Here is a 19,056-nt window from a genome sequence, read left to right on the forward strand (position 1 = left end):
CTGCTTTTGACAACAACTAGACATTTAGTAATTGGATGTCCAATATTACCACAAATATAGCACAAATCTTAAGTAGTATCAAGGCTTTTATGAAAGCCCGGTCCAGCTTTTTAACTGTGACTTCTATCAATCAGTTTATGAACAATTCTTGAAGAATTTGTCCATCTGTTTGCTCTTTCAAGATCAAGCTTTAGTTTAGAGACTTCTTGACTCAAATTGTTCATCATTTCTTTTGCATCATTACATTCATATTTGTACTTGATTAATTCAAGTTCAATATTTTCCTGTTCCTTACTTTTACCTTTCTCTCTTTTTTTAGTAAGTGTCAATTTTAGAACTTCAGTTTTGAGAGTGACATTGGCAAAATCAAGTTGTACAACCTGTTCCTTAAGAGTGAAGTTTTCTTTTTTAACAGTGTTCTTGCAAGCTTCTAGATCAATGAAATCAAATTTAAGACTTGCAATACTGTTGAATAGCTCATCCCTATCAGAATTCAATTCTTGAAAATCATCAATTAAAGCACTCATCAGGGAAACAAGTTTTGTTTTAGAAAACAAATGCAATTTTTTTAAGCTCAAGAATACTTACCTCAGATTTTCCATCTTCTTCTTCCAAGTCTGAATCTCCAATACCATGAATACAATTTCATCAATTTCTTCATCATCTGACTCATCTCAATCAGATCCCTAAGTGGATACCATAGTATATTCTTCTTTCTCCCTCTTTTTGTCCTTTTCTTTTAGTTCTTTTTCATCTTTTTCCTTTTTCCATTCCATTTCCCAGACTGGACAGTCGCTGATCCAATGATCAGTTTTACAACACTTGTAGCATCCATTAGAATTGTTATTTGAACATTTCTTGCTATTTTTCCCCTTTTCTTTTTGAATAATTTGCTGAAGTTTTTAGTTATAAAGGAAACTTGTTCTTCATCAAGTTTAACTTCTTCATCACTGTTTGATGCTTTCAAAGCTAAGGTTTTCTCAGGAGCTGTCATTTCTTTTTTGATTCCATCAATTTGTATTTCATAAGTCTTAAGATTTCCTACCAGTTCATCCAATGTTATTTGAGTGAGATCCTTTGCCTTCCTAGTAGAAATGACCTTAACATCCCATTTTAACTTAGGCAATACCCTTAGCACCTTTTTGACTTGTTCCTCATTAGGAATGTCCTTTCCCAAGGAGGTCAATTCATTTGTTAAGGTAGTGAGTCTTGTCATTATTTTATGAAGTGATTCACTCTCCTTCATCTTAAAAGCCTCATATTCAGTAAAGAGAAGAGAAATTTTAAACTTCCTTACCTGAGAGATGCCCTCATATGCATTGATCAGGGCACCCCAGATTTGCTTTGCAATGGTACAGTTAGACGCTCTGTTATACTTAGCTGGCCCTAGTCCACAAACTAAGATGTTCTTCGCCTTATCATTCTTCTTCAATACCACCAAGTCATCAGCAGTAGATTCACTTCTCACTTTCTTGACCTGTTCACCATCAACCAACTCCATTAGAATAGTAGGGCCATCAGTAATCCTGTCTCATAGCTCGTAGTCTTCCCCTTGAATAAACATTTCCATCCTAGATTTCCACCTGATGAAGTGAGAACCCTCAAAGAGTGGAGGTCTAGTGGTAGATTGACCTTCACTGTGACCAGTGGGTGGTGTGGAATTCATCATAGTGATATTTTCTTAGGTGCTAACCTTATTTAAGACAAATCGCTATGATACCACTTATTAGAATATGTACGCTACTGATTTAGCTATTTTACTATAGTAGTTGCCTATTAACGAAACAAGTAGTCTAACGTGTTTCACTTAAGTAGTGTAAATGAAGACAGTATTTTTACATGGAAAACACTCGGCTCAAAAAGGTGTAAAAAATTACGACCTGTACCTCTACAAGATTTAATCCCAATTCCACAAAAACTCTTGAGCCTCAACAAACAACAAATTACAAAACTCCTGTAAACTAGGAATTAAACTTTAACTCCTATTTCTACAATAACACAAATCTTCCCAAAATAAGTGTTTTCACGTCTTCGAGTTCCCCAACTTGAAAACACTAATCCTAACTTAGTTTATAATTCACTGAGACTAGAATTAAAGTACATTACAACTCGAGAACCGACCTATTACATAAAGTTTACACTCTATTAACTCTAAGTAAAGGAACAGGTTCTACTTATGACTTCTTCAAGTTGTTGAACTAATTTGCTAATTGGTGCTTTTCTTTTCAATGCGTAGGCATAACTCTGAAAGTCATCTCTCTTATTTAAGCCAACTCTGATCAAGTCTTTCAGATGATGTTGTCTTCTTTCTTCAATAGGACTCTATCAGTTAGTTACACTCTTTCTTGTATTCAGTCTCCTTGTCTAGGTAGGTTTCCTTTATTAGCTCAACTTCAAGAGTTGTGTTTATCTTGTCCTCAACTTCTTTTCCACACGTGATTAATATTGAGAGTATATCTGACTTGTGCTTGCTTATCCACTTCTGACTTCAATCAGTGTCATCAGCCTTGCCTGTAACTTCTATTTTCTTCACATATTTGGACCAGCATCAATAACCTGTTTCATTCACATGTCTATCATCAAAACTTCATTTCTCTAACATCGATAGACCCAAAATTGAAAATATTATATTGTGAGCTAATCATGTATTTTTACAAAGAAAAGAGTGTATCTTCATTAGATGTACTATGTATCTTGATAGACCCAAAATTAAAAAAAAATATTAGGAGTTATGAGAGCTAATTATGTATCTCGACAGATCCAAAAGCGAAAAAAATATATCGGGACCTATTACGTATTTTTACAAAAGAAAAAATGTATCTTCATTGGATGTATCAAGAGCTAATTATGTATCTTACCAGACATAAAATTAAAATATTCAGTAATTATACAAAATATTAATAAAATTTATAACTAAGCTCCAACCTATCGGAATTTATGTTGTTCGCCCTTAAAATTAACTATTCTTTCAAAAATATTTCATGAGACAAACTTTTAAGGGAGAAAAGTATTTTTCAGAATATATTTTAAAATTGTTCTATATTTGCTTGATTAAAATACAAAGCTAAACAATAGGTCCACTCCCACAAAACCTTGAGAATTAAAGAGGTGGCATTTTGACATGTGCATAAGTAAAATTGTTTTGCACGAGTATCGTCTATCTATTATTCTTTTCGTTTTAAATTAATTGATTAATTTTAAATTGACACAAAATTTAAAAAAAAAAAATTAAAATCTTATGATCTCAAACTAAACATATGTCAAATGTATCAAAATATTCTTTAATCATGTGATAGCAATCTTAAACAAGTCATGTTGAAAATTAAAATTAAAGAACGGCAAAAAAAAAGACCACTCTTTTTAAAACGCACTAAAAAAAGTATATCAAACAAATTAAAATGAAAAAGTATTATAATTTGTTATAAGTAAGTTTGACCTAAGAGTAACATGAAGTAAAACTTTTACTTTATGGAGCGTATATTAATATATGTGTATATATTAGAATGAATTACTCTTTGATAGTTAAATTTATCAAAGTGATTTAAGGACACATTTAATCTGATTGTGAATGAAATAATAACGAAATAAATCAAAATAATAAAATAAGAAATGAATATAAAAAGCAAAAAAATAATCAAATCGTGTATTAGATCTTATGAATCGACGCTCTCATACTATATAGTATAGAATTAATTTTATCAATTTGCATTAAAGCAATAACATTAATTATATAATCATGCAAAAATTATAAGTCATCACTAACAACAATTATTATATTCTACAATAATTTTCTGCGTGTAATATAATTCAACAAAATCAACTGATTTATCTCTTTGTTTTCTCACTAATGTTCCCAAAATAAAATACAGACAAAAAACGAACAAGAAAAAGAGTAGACTAAACACTACAGAAAAATCTACGTGTTTCACCTTTCATAGGTTAAATTCCTAAATATTTTATATAGAATTTAAATATATATATATATTTGATGTTGATGTAGATGGTAACGGATTCAGAATTTTCACTAAGAGGTTCAAACTCTAAAATAGACACACGAAGAAGTCAAAAGGAGATTCAACATCTACTATATATACATACGTAAAAAAAAAAAATTATATAAAACAATGTAATTTTCTATCGAAAAAGAATAGGATGAACCTTCTCGATCATACCTAGTTCTGCCCTTGATTGTAAAAATTCAGAAATTTTTAAATTCTCAATCTGCTTCTAATTCGTATTTTTTCCTTTGGCTCACCTAACATCCACAATTTAAAAATACTGTAACTATTTACTCTAAGAAATTTAGAAGGATTTTGATTAATACCCTGTTTAATTTGCGTCTAAGTTTTTGGAAGGCTAAAGGTGTTTTTTTGTTTTTTTCTCAAAAAGTGTTTGTTTTTAAAAAAGTATTTTTTTTGTCAAATTTTGAGAGAAAATGATGATTCTCCGAGAATAGATAGTTATTTTTTAGAAGCTAAAAAAGTTGTTTCGCATTGCTTAAAAGTGTTTTTATTTACTGGCCAAACACAAACCTCTTTTCACTTTTACCAAAAGTATTTTTTTTTTAAATCACTTTGAAAAAAGAAATATTCCCTCTGCTCGTTTTTACTTGTCACTAGTTTCGTAATTATATTTTTATTTTTACTTGTCATTTTGACATATTAAGAAAAGATAACTTTTTTTTCTACTTTACCCATAGCATTAATCGGAAACAGTCTCTCTACTTCTTCGAATGTAGCGATATGGACTGCGTACAATTTAACCCCCCAGACCTCACTTGGTGAAAATACACTAGGTTTGTTGTTGTTGTTGTTATTGTTGTTTACCCTTAGTATCAAGACACAATGTAAACATCATTTAATAAAAAATATTTTAGTAAAATAGCTATGTTATTAATAATTTTTCTTAATGAATGTGTAAAATTAAAATGTGATAAGTAAAAATAAACGAAGAAAGTAATTTAAATAAATTAATTTTAATAGCTTGATCAAACACGATATAAATCGTCCCGATTTTGTGTTGAGTTGAATGCATGCATGTTCCTGTTGACAAAAAGGGGAACCAGATACTGCCTTGGTGTATCTATAAAAGGAATTAATACTTCTCATAATAAACTAGTCACTAGATATTTGGAGCTAACATTTGTAATTAATAAATAATTCCTCCAAAAAGGTAAAAAGTTTCAAGGATGGAAAGTTCCCTAAAGTCTAAATCAGCTCCAAAATTGGAAAGGAAATATGTGGAGAAAAATAGAAGGAATCATATGAAGAATCTCTATAATCAACTTCATTCCGTGCTTCCTACTCATGTCACTACCTCTAAGGTTTGTTATTTAAAATATTTAGTGAACTTATTATGATTTCAAATTTTGAATTCGTATATTTTAATTTAAAAGTGCAATATATAGATTCAAAGATCAAATTTCTAAATTTTGATATGCCTCTGTGTTGAAAGAGTCTTTTGATATTATTTTATCTGAATTTGCTTTTGCATTACATGCATTCATATTCCATCACCAACAGTCTATTGAAATACACCTCAATTAATATCGTTTAGTGCATGTACTTTGTCTTTGTATTATGATTATGTAAGTAATTAGGCTTAATCACATTGACATCATGGTTTACCACAAACCTCAATTATTCACAACACATTTTCTTTTAATTGAATAACAGCGCTGATAGTCATTTATAAAAAAATAGTGAGTATACAGACAGGAGCGGAGTGACTCAAGCATGAAGCTAATTATAAATTGTTTGTTTTAGGCCCAAAGATTAAAATGCTGATTTTTTTAAAATAAAAAAAAATGAATTCCACTTAAAACAATTTTAAAATTTATGTACTTTCTACCAGAAATATCTAAAAACTTTACCTTAAATAACTCAAATCTTTATATTATAAATAAAGTTCTTACATCATCTAAGATAATGTATTACAAATAAATGAAAAATATCTTATTAACTAGAATTGATTCTTACTTTTATAAATAATAATAAAGATAAAAACTGTTTAATTCGCAAGTGTACAACTTAAAGACATGTTATAACTTCATTGTTAAATATAATTTGTCTTATTTTTTTGTGTTTCTCGTAAAATAAAAAAAATAGATTGACTACATTACAAATGATTTTTCAACTGTTATATAGGAGTCATAAAAATCAAATATAATATACATTCTTGTTATGGGTGATGTGGAGCAACATGTATCTGTTGTTGAGCCTAAATCACAAGTTCTTGAGGTTCAATCACAAGCATCCAAGCCTCACAACTTACTTCTTGTACAAATAAAACAAGTTTGAATGTGGACTCTGCAATACAGTATATTCTTCACCTCTTTCGGCCTCATTATAGACCATAAACAAGAAATGCATATAAACAAGAAATGCATAATTCGGATTTGAATAATCAGTGAACAAGAGAAGTTATCAACATTGCCAATTTGACATATCATTTTTTCAAAAAAAATGTAACTAGGAATTTGGTTCTATCCTTTCTTCAAGAAAATGTAACTAACTTCTAGTTTCTTTTTCATGCAATTAGTTTTTTGAGAAAAAAAAAAAAAACTAGTTAATGGACTTTATAAAAATCAAGTATCATATTAACTTGAATATTTTACCCAAATTTGTAACCCATTGAAAATGATATGAATGTTAGTAGAAGATATTGCAAAGGAAACAGGTAAGCAGGTTTCGTTACCTATTCCGAGTGCAACCCTCGAAATGAACTTACTGTTATATCTATTTTAGGGGAAATCGTTCGACGTATGAGTAGTTTAGTGCAGCGAGATCATCAGTGAGTACTCATTTAATTGGATAAATTTACTTGTGTGTTAGGATAGGGTGCAATTACTCTTTCATTTCAACTAGCTCTTAGCTAACACCATTATGCGCATACATGCAAAGGCGAAGTAGAGTTAAAGGTATTCGGCAGAATTCAGCAACTCTAGTCCAAGTTATGCATATATATAGGTTCTTTATTTAGAATCCCGACAATTCAAAATAAATTCAAAATTCATGAACCTTGACCTCATGAATCTATCTTTTATACATGCTTGGATACTACTTCTAATACAATTTGAGTATTCTTTAGGAAACAAGAATGGCATTGCCAAATCAAATAGATGCAGCAGTGAATCACATAGAAAGCTTGGAAATGAATTTGAAGAAGAGCAAGAAAGACTTGGAAGTATTGAAATTGGGCCTAAAGAGAGCCCAATCACTCAATGCAACTAATGAGGCCGACCCAAGCACAAAGTCAACCGCTCAGATCGAATTTCATGAAATGGGCCCAAATATGATTGTGGTTTTAATAACTGGCCTTTATAATATAGCCACTTTTAATAACATCATTCGATTATGTTATGAGGAAGGTGTAGAAGTTTTGTCTACCAACTTTAAACTCAATGGAAACTCTACACTGCAGATTTCTCTAGAAACTAAGGTCAGTATACACAAGAAATTATTTTGATGCGTTTGGATATCTGTGCTGCTCAACGAACATGGTGGTCAAACACAAAATATATTTTTAAAAATATTCTTAAACTCCTTTCATAAAATCTATACAATAATGAATCAAAAAGAAGCTGGCACAACTTTAATTTTACCTCCAATTGTGGGAGGCAACGCATGATGTGTGGGTTTACCTACATTCGCGCGTATCAAACTCTCCCCTATAAAAAACATGATGTTAGAATTCAAATATATTTTACTAATAATTACATAAAAATATTGTTTGTTATAGTTGTCAATTTTTTACAAATCAAACTCAAACTAGATTTGTTCAAACTAACATTTAATGTGATTTTTTTTAGGTGCATACCAATAGAAGTTCAACAATGGAATTTAGAGCCACAACTTTGTGTGATAAGATAAAGGAGTTGATTTATGGACCATCTTGCAATAATGATATAGAACCACAACAACATTTATGGGACTACAAAATTGAATTCGATGCAGTGGAATTATTACCAACAATAAGTCAAAATCCAAACATGTATAATTACATGCAAAATATTTATGAAACTCCTAGTTTTTTCTAAGCTAAAGTAGTTTTTCATTTGGACATGGAAATAATTGAGATAATGTAAAATTTCATCTCCTAGTTTAGTATCTTTATTTAAGCATATTTTGTTTGTTGTCAGCCAATTCTTTGGTTTTAGGATTACATAAGTTCTCTTAGCTCTATTTCAACTTTTGATAATTATGAGCATACTTAGTTTGAAGGAAATTATTTTTCACTGAGAAAAGATTTTCTAAAAATAAATTATCTTTTGTACTTATTTTAATGTTTGATATGTAAATAAAAAATATTGTCCCAAAACCAATAACTTGGACAAATGCTGTGAATGTTCTATGAAAGTGAAGGTGGGGTGGGTGGGGGTGGAGGGAGACGAGGGGGTTGGGGGTCGATTTCAACTTCATTTTCGATGAAATTTTATATTTAAACTCCTTAAGTTATGGATAGCCGGAAGAAGGCAGAGTTTTGGGGATACCAAAAGCAGGGCCAGAGGCTCTGCGGTGTAGTGGTCGATCTAGAATAGTATATACGGTTCACAAAAATTCAGTAGCTTTTTCTCAACTCTGTATATTTATTAAGGTATATACTTTATAAATATCTATAAATATTTGAGTACCCATTATTTTTGTGTATTTATAACTTGAGGAGTTGAGGTTATCGTAGGAACCCAACAAACAACAACAATAGCATACCCATAATAGTTAGCAAAGAATGCAAGAACAAAAAAAGAATTATAATGAAAATATTAACGACAAAAAAGCACTAGTAATAACAAAAATGGTAAATAGTAAAGATAATTAGAGTAAAAAATCACAATAAAAAATAGTAAAAATAACCAAAGTAAGAAATAACAGTTATATAAAATAAAGGAATAAGAGTCCCTTCGGAGATCCAATAAAATTGAATGATACAGATGAAAAGATTAGCATGCTCCTGTGCTTGAATGACAGACACAAATCTAGAAATGATCCTCAAAAAATTTACTAATAATAGAGATATAAGATAATAATATCATAATAATGAAGTAGAAATTTACAAACTTTAAATTTCAAATCGAATTGTGACTCATAACCTCATGTTGAAACAAATTATGAGGAATCTAAACTTAGAAGCCGTTTGACCATGGGTAACTTTTCAACTTTTATTCGAAAAACTATTTCACTTTAGTGAAAAAAATGAAAATCACAGTGTTTGGTTATGAAAATTCCAAATATGATTTGAAATTGTATTTTGAAAAAGTGAATATAAGAAAAACTTGTTTTTACTTTTTTCACTTCTATTTTTCTCACAATATTTTAAAAACAACTTTAATTTATATTCACGATCAAACACAACTCCAACTCCAACTTCAGCTCCAACTCTATTTCCAACTCCGAAAAATTATATTTTCATGGCCAAAGTGGCCTTAGTCTTGCAATTGGGGCCATCGAATCCAACAAAAGAGGCTCTTGAAAGAAAATTTTAATTTTTTCTTTCTTTGAAAATACCAAAATTAAAAGGGTTGTCTTGAAAAGGACAAAAAGAAATGTAATATCTACAGAAAATAATAAAATTATCTAGGAAGAAAGAAATATCTACAAATGTAAATTCATTTGTCCATAGATAAAATGCTAATAGAAGGCAACTATGGCCACGGGAACCAGAAAAGAGCCAACATCATTAGACTTTTGAGTCCATAACTTGAACGTACCTTAGCATGTTTTTTAATTCTAAAAATTACATAAATACACAATTTATATTTTCAATATTACAAAAAATCTCAACTCCTTAAACATATTACAAAAAATTCTAACATATACACAAAATGTTATATATATATTGGCTATGTTATGTATATTAATAGGGAGAGAGAATAAAGTAATTAAAAAAATGGAAGAAAATATAATTACTTTCAAAAAGTTGGTATTTATGTTATTTATACTTTTTAATTTATGTGACACACTTTTTCTTCACAGTATATTTTGAAAAATATGTTACTTCGTTATTTTTAATAATAATATGAGATAATTTAAAGTTATGCTTTATAAAAGGTCGTTTCATATTCAATTATATACTATTAAATAAGGGCGGATTTAGGTGTAAATATTTAATGATTCGGCATCCGTTAAATTTATCATAAATTAGGTATAATTATATAAAAAAAATATATATATGAATTGACATAGGATTGAAAAAAACACCCTTAAAAGTTGAAACTAAAAAATCCCCTTTTTTATCCAAAAAGATTAAATTTTAAATTTGAAAGGATTTTTATTATCAAAGTAACAAAACAAAACAAAAAAATTCGAAAAAAAATTATTTACATTTTATTCAGATTCTCCACTTCATATAAACTCGATGTGCCAAGTCACCTTTGAAAATTTTTTTCTAAACTGTTTAACTCTTTGAAAACTGATTTGTGAACAGAGATTCTGATTAAGGAACTCTGTTGACCGAAGAGAAGGTGTAAAGCACTCCTCGATCCCGTAGTTCGACCACGGTCGCTTTGCAGAACGTATCGACTATTTAGGCACGACGAATGTATAAACCACACAAAAAACACATCAAACAATCAAACAAAGCAAAACAATCCAAAATATAATGTCCAGTTCAATTATACAGTCCAAAAGAAAAATAAAATGCGGAAAAATATAAACCTACAGTATTCTAAACTACGCTCCAACGCTTTACCCGATGCCTCGGGCCTTGATCACGAACCTCCTTCAGAGACATAATACGTCGGGGTATTCCTCGATGAATAAATACATAAAACCTCAGGGCATTCCCCAATGAATAAATACATGAAATCTCATGGGCATTCCCCAATGAATAAATACATGAAATCTCATGGCATTCCCCGGCCAATTGATTACACTTGAATCAAAGACGATTCAACACACATCACACATTCCAACATTCAATAAAAACACTATTCCTAAATTTTTGGCTACTCAAACCTACATTTGTCTATTTGATTCAACATATCATAATTCCATCACGTTTAATATCATCCATACCTCAAAATTAATCGATATTTATTTTCATATCAATTCCCAACATCCAACCCCAAATTACGTTTTAAACATACAACTTCCACGAGATAATTATCCATGCCTTAACAAGAAAACTCCTATCACAATCAATTATTCGACATCAAACACCCGCCAAATCACCCAATTTCAATCATCAAGTGCATAAACATCAACGAAATTAAACAATCATAATCAACAAACACATAATTATACTCAATTCAACAAATCAAGATAAAGAAAAGAGAACGGGTTTAAAAAATGACCTTCCCATATTGATTTTCGTTGATAATAGTGTTTAAGAAATCCGAGCTCGAAATCCCGAATAAAAAACCTCGAAGACGAACACACCAAATCAGTGTAGAGAAATCCAATTCGAAGAAATCCTCCCTGATTCGAACAGACGAATAAACCCGCAAAAAGATCGAACCAATCGAGGTAGAGAAGGCGAAAATAAATTGAGAAAAATCCGTGCACGATTTCACCGACTCCCTTTCAATCGTTTCTTCGCTCCTTTACTTTCATTATTCTATTCCCTCTCTCGATTTATCTATCGTTTCTCCATTTCCTCTTCTTCAATTTTTTTGTATCTGTGTGCGCGTTAGGAGTAAGAATCCCCAACCCCCAAAATCTCGTCTAGGTGTGTTATATGTCCATTTTTCGTGGGAATTTTGTGTTTCTGTGTATATTGAATCTCAAATCTGTGTGTGGTCGTGAGGGTGAGTCCCAAAAAGGAAAGAAGAAAAGAAGATGACGGTGGACTACTCCCCTCAGAGAATTGGGACCTCTGTGAGCATATATCGTCCAGAAGAAGGAAAAAAGGGGGAAAATATGGAGTCCTTGCCCTTCTTTTTTTTTTAATTTTTTTGTCGCTGGATCTTTCCTTTTTGGAGATGATTGAGAATATCCCCTTTTCTGAGAAAAATGAGCTACAAGGCCTTTACAAGTTTCCAATTAAAAAAAACAAAAAGATAAGTGGACCCACAAATTTGTCCCTTACAAAAACTAAATCTCTTGAATAATTGAGATAATTGTTCGATAACTACATTAATTATTCAAATAACATCACGTAGTTATTGAATAAATTTCTTCAGTTGTCGAACAATTACGTCTAGTTGTTCAACAACTGGGATAAGTTATTCAAACAGATAAACTTAAAAAGAAAAAATTTATCTCTCCCACTTAATTTAAAAAACTCAAAAAATTCTTACTTAATTAAACAACTTATTTATCCTTTTTAATCCAAAATCCCCTTTTCTTTCCTTTGTTTCTGTCCAGCTCCTCTGTGGGAGTGTGGAATTGTGGTAAAAAAATGGAGTGTGAATGTGTGGGTCCCAAGAAGAAAGGAGATGATGGTGGCTTACGGTTAAAACTTACATATCTATATACATAAAATTAATAATTTTTATCATAATTATATAATTAAATTAAATAAAATATATATTTATTAATCATAATTAAGTAACATGAATTTTAAATTTAAATATATGACATATATGTATTAACTTAATGTATACATTAAATGTGTGTAAATTTTATTCGTGGCTTATTCTGTGAGTGGTGAGCGTGGTCCGTTTCCTTGTTTGAGTATGTATGTGTCTAGTGTATGTATGTGGGTATATGAAAATGGAAATGGTCAGGGGGTGGGATAGTAGTTAGACTGAGAAAAAATTAGTTATAGGCAGGGACGGATGCAGAATTTTCGGTGTGGGGTCAGTAATATATATACGAACTAGTCGAAGGAGGTTCAACCTCTACTATTTATACATAAAAAAAAAAATTACCATGTAAAAATAGTATAATTTTTCGACGAAAGGGGTTTGGATGAACCCTCTAGAATGCATGTACATCCGCCACTAGTTATAGGGGTTGTTAGTTATTTTTGTTGTGAATTTGGTTATTTTTTATTTTTTTGTGAAGAGTTTATCACACGGGATAGAATACATGATAAAACGAGGATAAAAATAAATAAATTAGATTTTCGGAATAAAAAAATTAGGTGTCTACATCAAGCGGAATCTTAAAGTTTTTAGGTATCAATATGCGTGTTCGAACTTTCCTAAACACGCACGATCCCTAGATTCTAAATGTGCTACTGCTATTATATTAATTGCATCAGAGAGAATATTATTTTGTTTGGCTACTCTATGCACAACTATGTAATTATTTGTATCCATCAATTAAATGAAGGGACAATGGCGCAAAAAAAAAATAGAAAGAATTTTATGTAATTACGTTTACTTACTAAGAGATTTATGTAGTTTATACTAAAAGAAAATTTTATTTTTAAAAAACATAGAAGGCAACTGGGGCAAGGGGAACCAGAAAAGTGCCAACATCATTGGACTTTTGAGTCCATAACTCAAACATACTTTATAATGTTTCTAAATTTTTGTGATACGCTCAAAAGTTTGCGCTAGTGCGGCCTCAATAATAGCGGTCTAGCTATTAGTTTTGTATGTTGTAATCAGAATTATATCAGAATTTTTACGAAGAAAAAGTCCCAATTCAGTTGAATTTGCAGAAATATTGAAAAATTCACTATCACAACTCAGCTCAATTTGTAGAAATGTATAAAATGCACCAAAATAACACAATTCTGATCAATTGTAGCTCTTCTAAACTACAGTTTGTAAATTACAAATTACACTCAATGTTAAAACATCACTATTGTCTCCCAGCTCCCAATACTCAGAACTATGGCAGCAAAGTTCGAACCTTTGAGCTTTACGGTAGATTCAGAGTTCCCCTTCTTGCCCTGAATTCCCACCTTCGGGTTGTTCCCCTGACAAAGCATAATACTGTGAAGGTGGTACTGGTAAACCATCAGCTCTTACAACCAGTTGTTGTTATAGTAAAAAAGATTCACAATTCAAATAAACTACACATCATACAATAAACTACTATATAGGAATAGTCCGTTTAAAAGAACAGTATATATAAAACTTTATTTAGCTGATTTATTTAAATAGCAGGAGATAGGCTATTTTAATATTGCTTATAGATAACAAGCCTAACATGTAAACGAAGAATATAAATGAACTACGAAACGTAATATGAATGAATATGAGTTCATCGAAATCTGATAGCTTACTTAACATATCATGTTGAAATGAATTTGCACAAACATGCCCTCTATTTAGCTCCCTTGGACTTGTTTGTTGCGACTTTTGTGGCATGCTTCGTCCTGGTTGAGACGAAGTTGAATCACGATAATATGTATAAACAAAATCAGTGTAAGAATGAAATGGTTGTCAGTCTTTGGTGTAAATCTGGAGGACATTGGTGTATTTGCTGGTATTGGGTGGCCTCTGTTGGTTACCTCGCAAGAGTTGCATAAGGTTAAGGGTGGACAAAGCAACAAATCAAAACGGTATTCCTCTGCTGCTTAAAGTTGTAATTTGGAGACATCATTATCAGCGTAAAATGGTCGTAACAATTAAGATTCAGAATTATAACATACAAGACACATTGAGAATATCGAAAAAGGGAATCAAAAACTCATTAACATGCTAACCTTTGCCATTAAATGAAAAGATCATCAATCACTCCAAAACATACATGCCACGCCAAGCTTGTGAAATTCAGGGAGTTAATGTATGTCGTCTCTAAAATTGTGACTCATTCTCTCCAAAGTCGAAAAATAATTAATAAGAACCACAAATAAAATCATAAATACTCGAATATAGGCAATTTATCCTTGCAACCGACACTATCAATTTTAAAAATCATTGGACAAAGATTTTTATAGTACAAAATTTACTTTAGAGACAAAATTCATTTTGTCTAAAAGATTCAAATTACCCTCCATTTTCTACTGTCTCAAAAATTCCACAAAGATCAAATACCTCAACAACTCAAGACGGAAAGAAAAAAAACACAAAACCTGTCATACTACAGAAAAATCTCAAATCTGCACAAAGATGAACAAATACATAAGTCCACTAATTGTAATACTTAGAACTTGAAGAAATAATGAATGTTCTACGCAGCTAGCGAATTAATACGGCGTAGGAGCAAGGTAATTGAAGTAAGCAATGACAAAGTGCTAGTAAAATACCAAGCCATGGTCTTTGAGGAAAAATGAACTGAGAAGCCCTCAACCGTGAAGCAGTTTTGAGTTTCACAACAAATTTGATTGTGTAATCTATAAGATATGAGCTATTTTGAATGACTAATAATGAAAACTATGGAAGAACTACATACATCTTATCCAGCCTAGACCCCACTTTGTGGGAATACATTGGGTATGTTGTTGTTGAAGTTGGCAAAATAAATTTACGAAAGCTGATCAACGCCCAGGTATTACCACAAAGTAGTACTACACTTTGATCTATTTTAAACATATTATCATCCTGGTCATATGTTAATAAATATAAATCACTGGCATATAGTTATCTACCACTGATATAAGAGCACCATATACTCATAATAGAAAGTAATTTCTGTAAATATACAAGCATAAAAGATGATAGGCGAACAAGGAAAAAATATACTTTCAACTGAACTTGCAAAACTTTTAAGTTGAATGAAAAATAAGATTTTAGTTGAGACATGCACAAGGTCATTCGTTTTTCTTTTCTCTTCTTGTTTTGAACTGTTAAAGTAGTTATTCTAGTAAAAACAGGAAACTGGTACAAAGTTGGTGCCGGGGAATTGCACCGAGACGTGGACAAGGTCATTCTAATAATGGATACTGAAATTGGAAACCACAGAGCTCTCATAATTGCTGAAACCATAATTGATGATAGTAGGGAAGTTTGAACATTATGGCTTCATCAGTATATAATCAACTCGAATGCAGAAATAGCGAAATTTGATTGTCCATGAACAGAAGTTTACCAAAGAATGAGAGCCCATAAAAAGTATAAACTCCCTATGTGGTTAAAGCTGAAATTCTGGCTGAGATGAGTCAATGACAAGCAAAATGCTAGTTTGAAAATAGTGTTCGTGCAGTGAAAAATCACATCATAGCATATTCCTAGGAAGATATACATTTCACTTGAGCAAAATGCAATACCTTATGATCAAATATATCTGAAGGCATTGAATTTTTTTGTCGTGCTTTCAAATAGCAGTAGGTTAGATATGTTGTGCAGTATGGATCATTGCATATGCCTAGTTGTCCAGACTTCAGTAGATGTTCATAATCATTGAAGGATATTTTTTCGTTGTTAGCAAAGTTGGATCATGCACTGCTGTAGCTGGAGTAGGCCAAAAGCTATTCACAGGATTGCGAGCAACATATAATGGCCCACTCATGCGAACCAATGAAGTCTGTCTCTCGCTTCTCAAAGAACCACTGTAGCCTACAGAGATACTATCATTTCCAAATGAATCCATAAAGCTCATTGGCATTGACAAGGATGCACTCCTTGTCCTGGACACAAAACACCGATTTTAAAAGGCATCATTTTCATTAGGCAGAGGATAATATGGTGACAACAACGGCGTTTCATCTTTTTCAGAAGTAACCATCCCTTAGAGACTCAATCTGTAAGGAGAAATTTAACAACACTTTAATGAAGAAATACTTTCACCACGAAGCTAGACAGTTTAGAGAACAAAAAGGTTCAAAATAATTTGATAAGTCTTTGTCAACCAAAACTACAAATTCTAGCAAAGAAATAAAAGTTTAACGGGTACAAAACAAATTTATGAAGGTAGCTGGATGACTTAACACAACTTAGTATAACAAATAGCAGATTTCCTAGACTACGGAGTAAAATGGAAAACTACCACCCAAAGAGAACCAAAGTTTTCAGATTCGTCCGTTGATATTGTGTCAAAGTACGTATAATCAATTAACTAAATCTAGTACGGATTTTATACCGACATTGTGTCGACATAGGTGCAGCACCGAAAGTGAAGACTAAGGAGTTCAAGCAACAGGAATCTACCTCTTATATTAGAAGTAGAAATCAAAATCTTCTCATATAAAAAGACAGTTTTCAATACAAAATATATACAAACTATTAAAGGTTTGAGTCTCTGAACACTCTGCCCTCTCCAGACCCCTACTTTTGATACTACAATGAGTTTGTTCCTGTTGGCATGCTACCCTCTTAACTTTAAAGACTTAAAGTATATAGAAACCCCCAAAATTCAATCAGGACAAAAGCTCCAGGAGCCAGTTTCTTCAAACAAGTACTCAAATTAGGCCGTGGACATATAATGATGAATGAAGACAAATTTTATTAGTTTAGAAAATATCTTGCTCATCTTTTTCATTGACATCAGTCTTCAACTCTTCCACCAAGTACTTGCACAAGTCAGTCTTGCATCTTTTTCATTGACATCAGTCTTCAACTCTTCCACCAAGTACTTGCACAAGTCAGTCTTGCCTTCCCTAACGGCAAAAATTAATAAACCTCTTTTGTTAGCATCATTTACATCCACCACCGTATCAGCCAACCCTTTCCCATCATCCACTTGCTTTGGCAATTCTGTTTCACAATCATCAAATTATGATTACATAAACAGAAACTCCGGATCGGTCTAACGAAAGACCGAACCACAACTTTCAGAAACTTCTTAATCTTTTCTTTAACTGGCCAAAACAATAACAAATACCTCAAAAAGATTAATTCTTAGAATATAAAAACACACCCAAAAGGAAAAAAAAAAATCCTTCATTTACAAGTTACAACAAGTATATGAAACTCAAACAAGAAAAATCGTTGATTTTAAGATAACGAAAAAGAAAAAGAAACACACACTCAAGAACATGCAAAGGGAATACAAACCAAAAGTGAAGGTTCCAAGAGCAAATATTGTTGGGTTCGAGAGGCGTTATGCATAAGCTTTTAGTTATAAATTATGAAACGATAAATAAGATACAACGAAAAATAATAGTAAAAATATAATTTTATTATATGATTTAGCCAATTGGCCTATATATAAAACTTAATATTAAAAATAATAGTAAAAAGAATAAAACTAAGATGTTATTATGTTATGGTATGAGAAGGGTATTCTATTTATAAATGTCAAAAACAAGGTTAGTCAAATATGAAAAAAAAATTATATTTTTTTCATTCAGAAAAAGTAAAAATAATTATGGTAACTTTTATTTTCCTTCTGAAAAAAAAATAAAACTTAAATATAATAAGAAAATCAGGACAAAAACCTTAACAAATATTATACCTGGGAACCTCAGATTTGTGAAATTGATGTTGTGAAAACCCAAGCTGAAATTGAAGAAACAAAGATGAAGCAGCAACAAGAAGAAGGAGATAGTGTAGTAGTGATTTTGGAAAGAGGCAGCAGTAGCGGTGTGAACAATCTACAAAAAATACGTACAATGATTTTGAGATAAGGCGATGACAATCTAGAAAAAATACGTGGAAAGATTAATTTGACCTTGGAAGCGCGCATGACGACTATTACCTACTTCTAAGTCTCTTCTATATATTAGAAAAAAAAATATTTTGAAAAATATGTTACTTTTTTATTTTTAAGAATAATATATGAAATAATTTAAAATCATGCTTTTTTAAAAGGTTGTTTCATATAAGGGCAGATCTACATATATTTGTGGGGTGCCCGGCACCCACTAAATTTGATGTAAAATAGATAAAATTATATGAAAAATATATAAAAATAGGTATATAATATATAAAAGCACTCACTAAAATAAAAGTTGGTTGGGTGCATTCACTAGCCGGGATGCCTCGGGTTCGAACCTCATCGAGGTGAGTTTTTATTTTTTCAAGTTTTAAATTTTTTAAGCACCCACTATGCTTAAATCCTAAGTCCGCCACTGGGTTCACATTCAATTATATACTATTATACAAGGGCAGAATTAGGTGTAAATATTTGGTGCTTCGGCATCAGTGATTTTGAGAAGAGGCGGCGGTAGCGGTGTGAACAATCTAGAAAAAATACGTGCAATGATTTTGAGAAAAGGTGATTGTCACAACTTTTTTTTTTACGACTCCAAAAAATATGTATTGTATTTTAAGTTCGAAAGGGTATTATTATTAAGGTGACAAAAAATGAAAAATTTGTTTAAAAAAAAAAACAGATTATT

General features: G+C 31.2%; 1 protein-coding gene and 2 long non-coding RNA genes across 3 annotated transcripts; 1 reads left to right on the forward strand and 2 right to left on the reverse strand.

The window, feature by feature from the left end:
* The first annotated feature begins 5,188 nt into the window (after positions 1-5,188).
* LOC124888113 (transcription factor bHLH162-like) lies at positions 5,189-8,168 on the forward strand. The gene is made up of 3 exons (XM_047398469.1): positions 5,189-5,323; positions 7,090-7,440; positions 7,811-8,168. The coding sequence occupies exons 1-3, from the start codon at positions 5,189-5,191 to the stop codon at positions 8,036-8,038; spliced, it is 714 nt and encodes a 237-aa protein (XP_047254425.1). The 3' UTR covers positions 8,039-8,168.
* Positions 5,979-11,965, reverse strand: LOC124888114. The gene is made up of 3 exons (XR_007046086.1): positions 11,291-11,965; positions 7,604-7,669; positions 5,979-6,308 (listed from the first exon to the last, which is right to left on the reverse strand). It is a non-coding gene; the product is annotated as an uncharacterized LOC124888114 (long non-coding RNA).
* Positions 11,966-13,728: 1,763 nt separating this feature from the next.
* On the reverse strand, positions 13,729-18,314 carry LOC107845799. The gene is made up of 4 exons (XR_001666996.2): positions 18,171-18,314; positions 16,045-17,470; positions 14,119-14,211; positions 13,729-13,809 (listed from the first exon to the last, which is right to left on the reverse strand). It is a non-coding gene; the product is annotated as an uncharacterized LOC107845799 (long non-coding RNA).
* Positions 18,315-19,056: the final 742 nt, after the last annotated feature.

The sequence above is a fragment of the Capsicum annuum genome, chromosome 10 (genome assembly GCF_002878395.1).
Source record: "Capsicum annuum cultivar UCD-10X-F1 chromosome 10, UCD10Xv1.1, whole genome shotgun sequence".
NCBI classification, from domain to species: domain Eukaryota; kingdom Viridiplantae; phylum Streptophyta; class Magnoliopsida; order Solanales; family Solanaceae; genus Capsicum; species Capsicum annuum.

Coding starts and splice junctions, on each gene's coding strand:
- LOC124888113 (XM_047398469.1), top strand. CDS start 5,189: ATGGAAAGTTCCCTAAAGTCTAAATCAGCTCCAAAATTGGAAAGGAAA. Junction 5,324..7,089: donor CTCATGTCACTACCTCTAAG/GTTTGTTATTTA, acceptor AGTATTCTTTAG/GAAACAAGAATGGCATTGCC. Junction 7,441..7,810: donor AGATTTCTCTAGAAACTAAG/GTCAGTATACAC, acceptor GATTTTTTTTAG/GTGCATACCAATAGAAGTTC.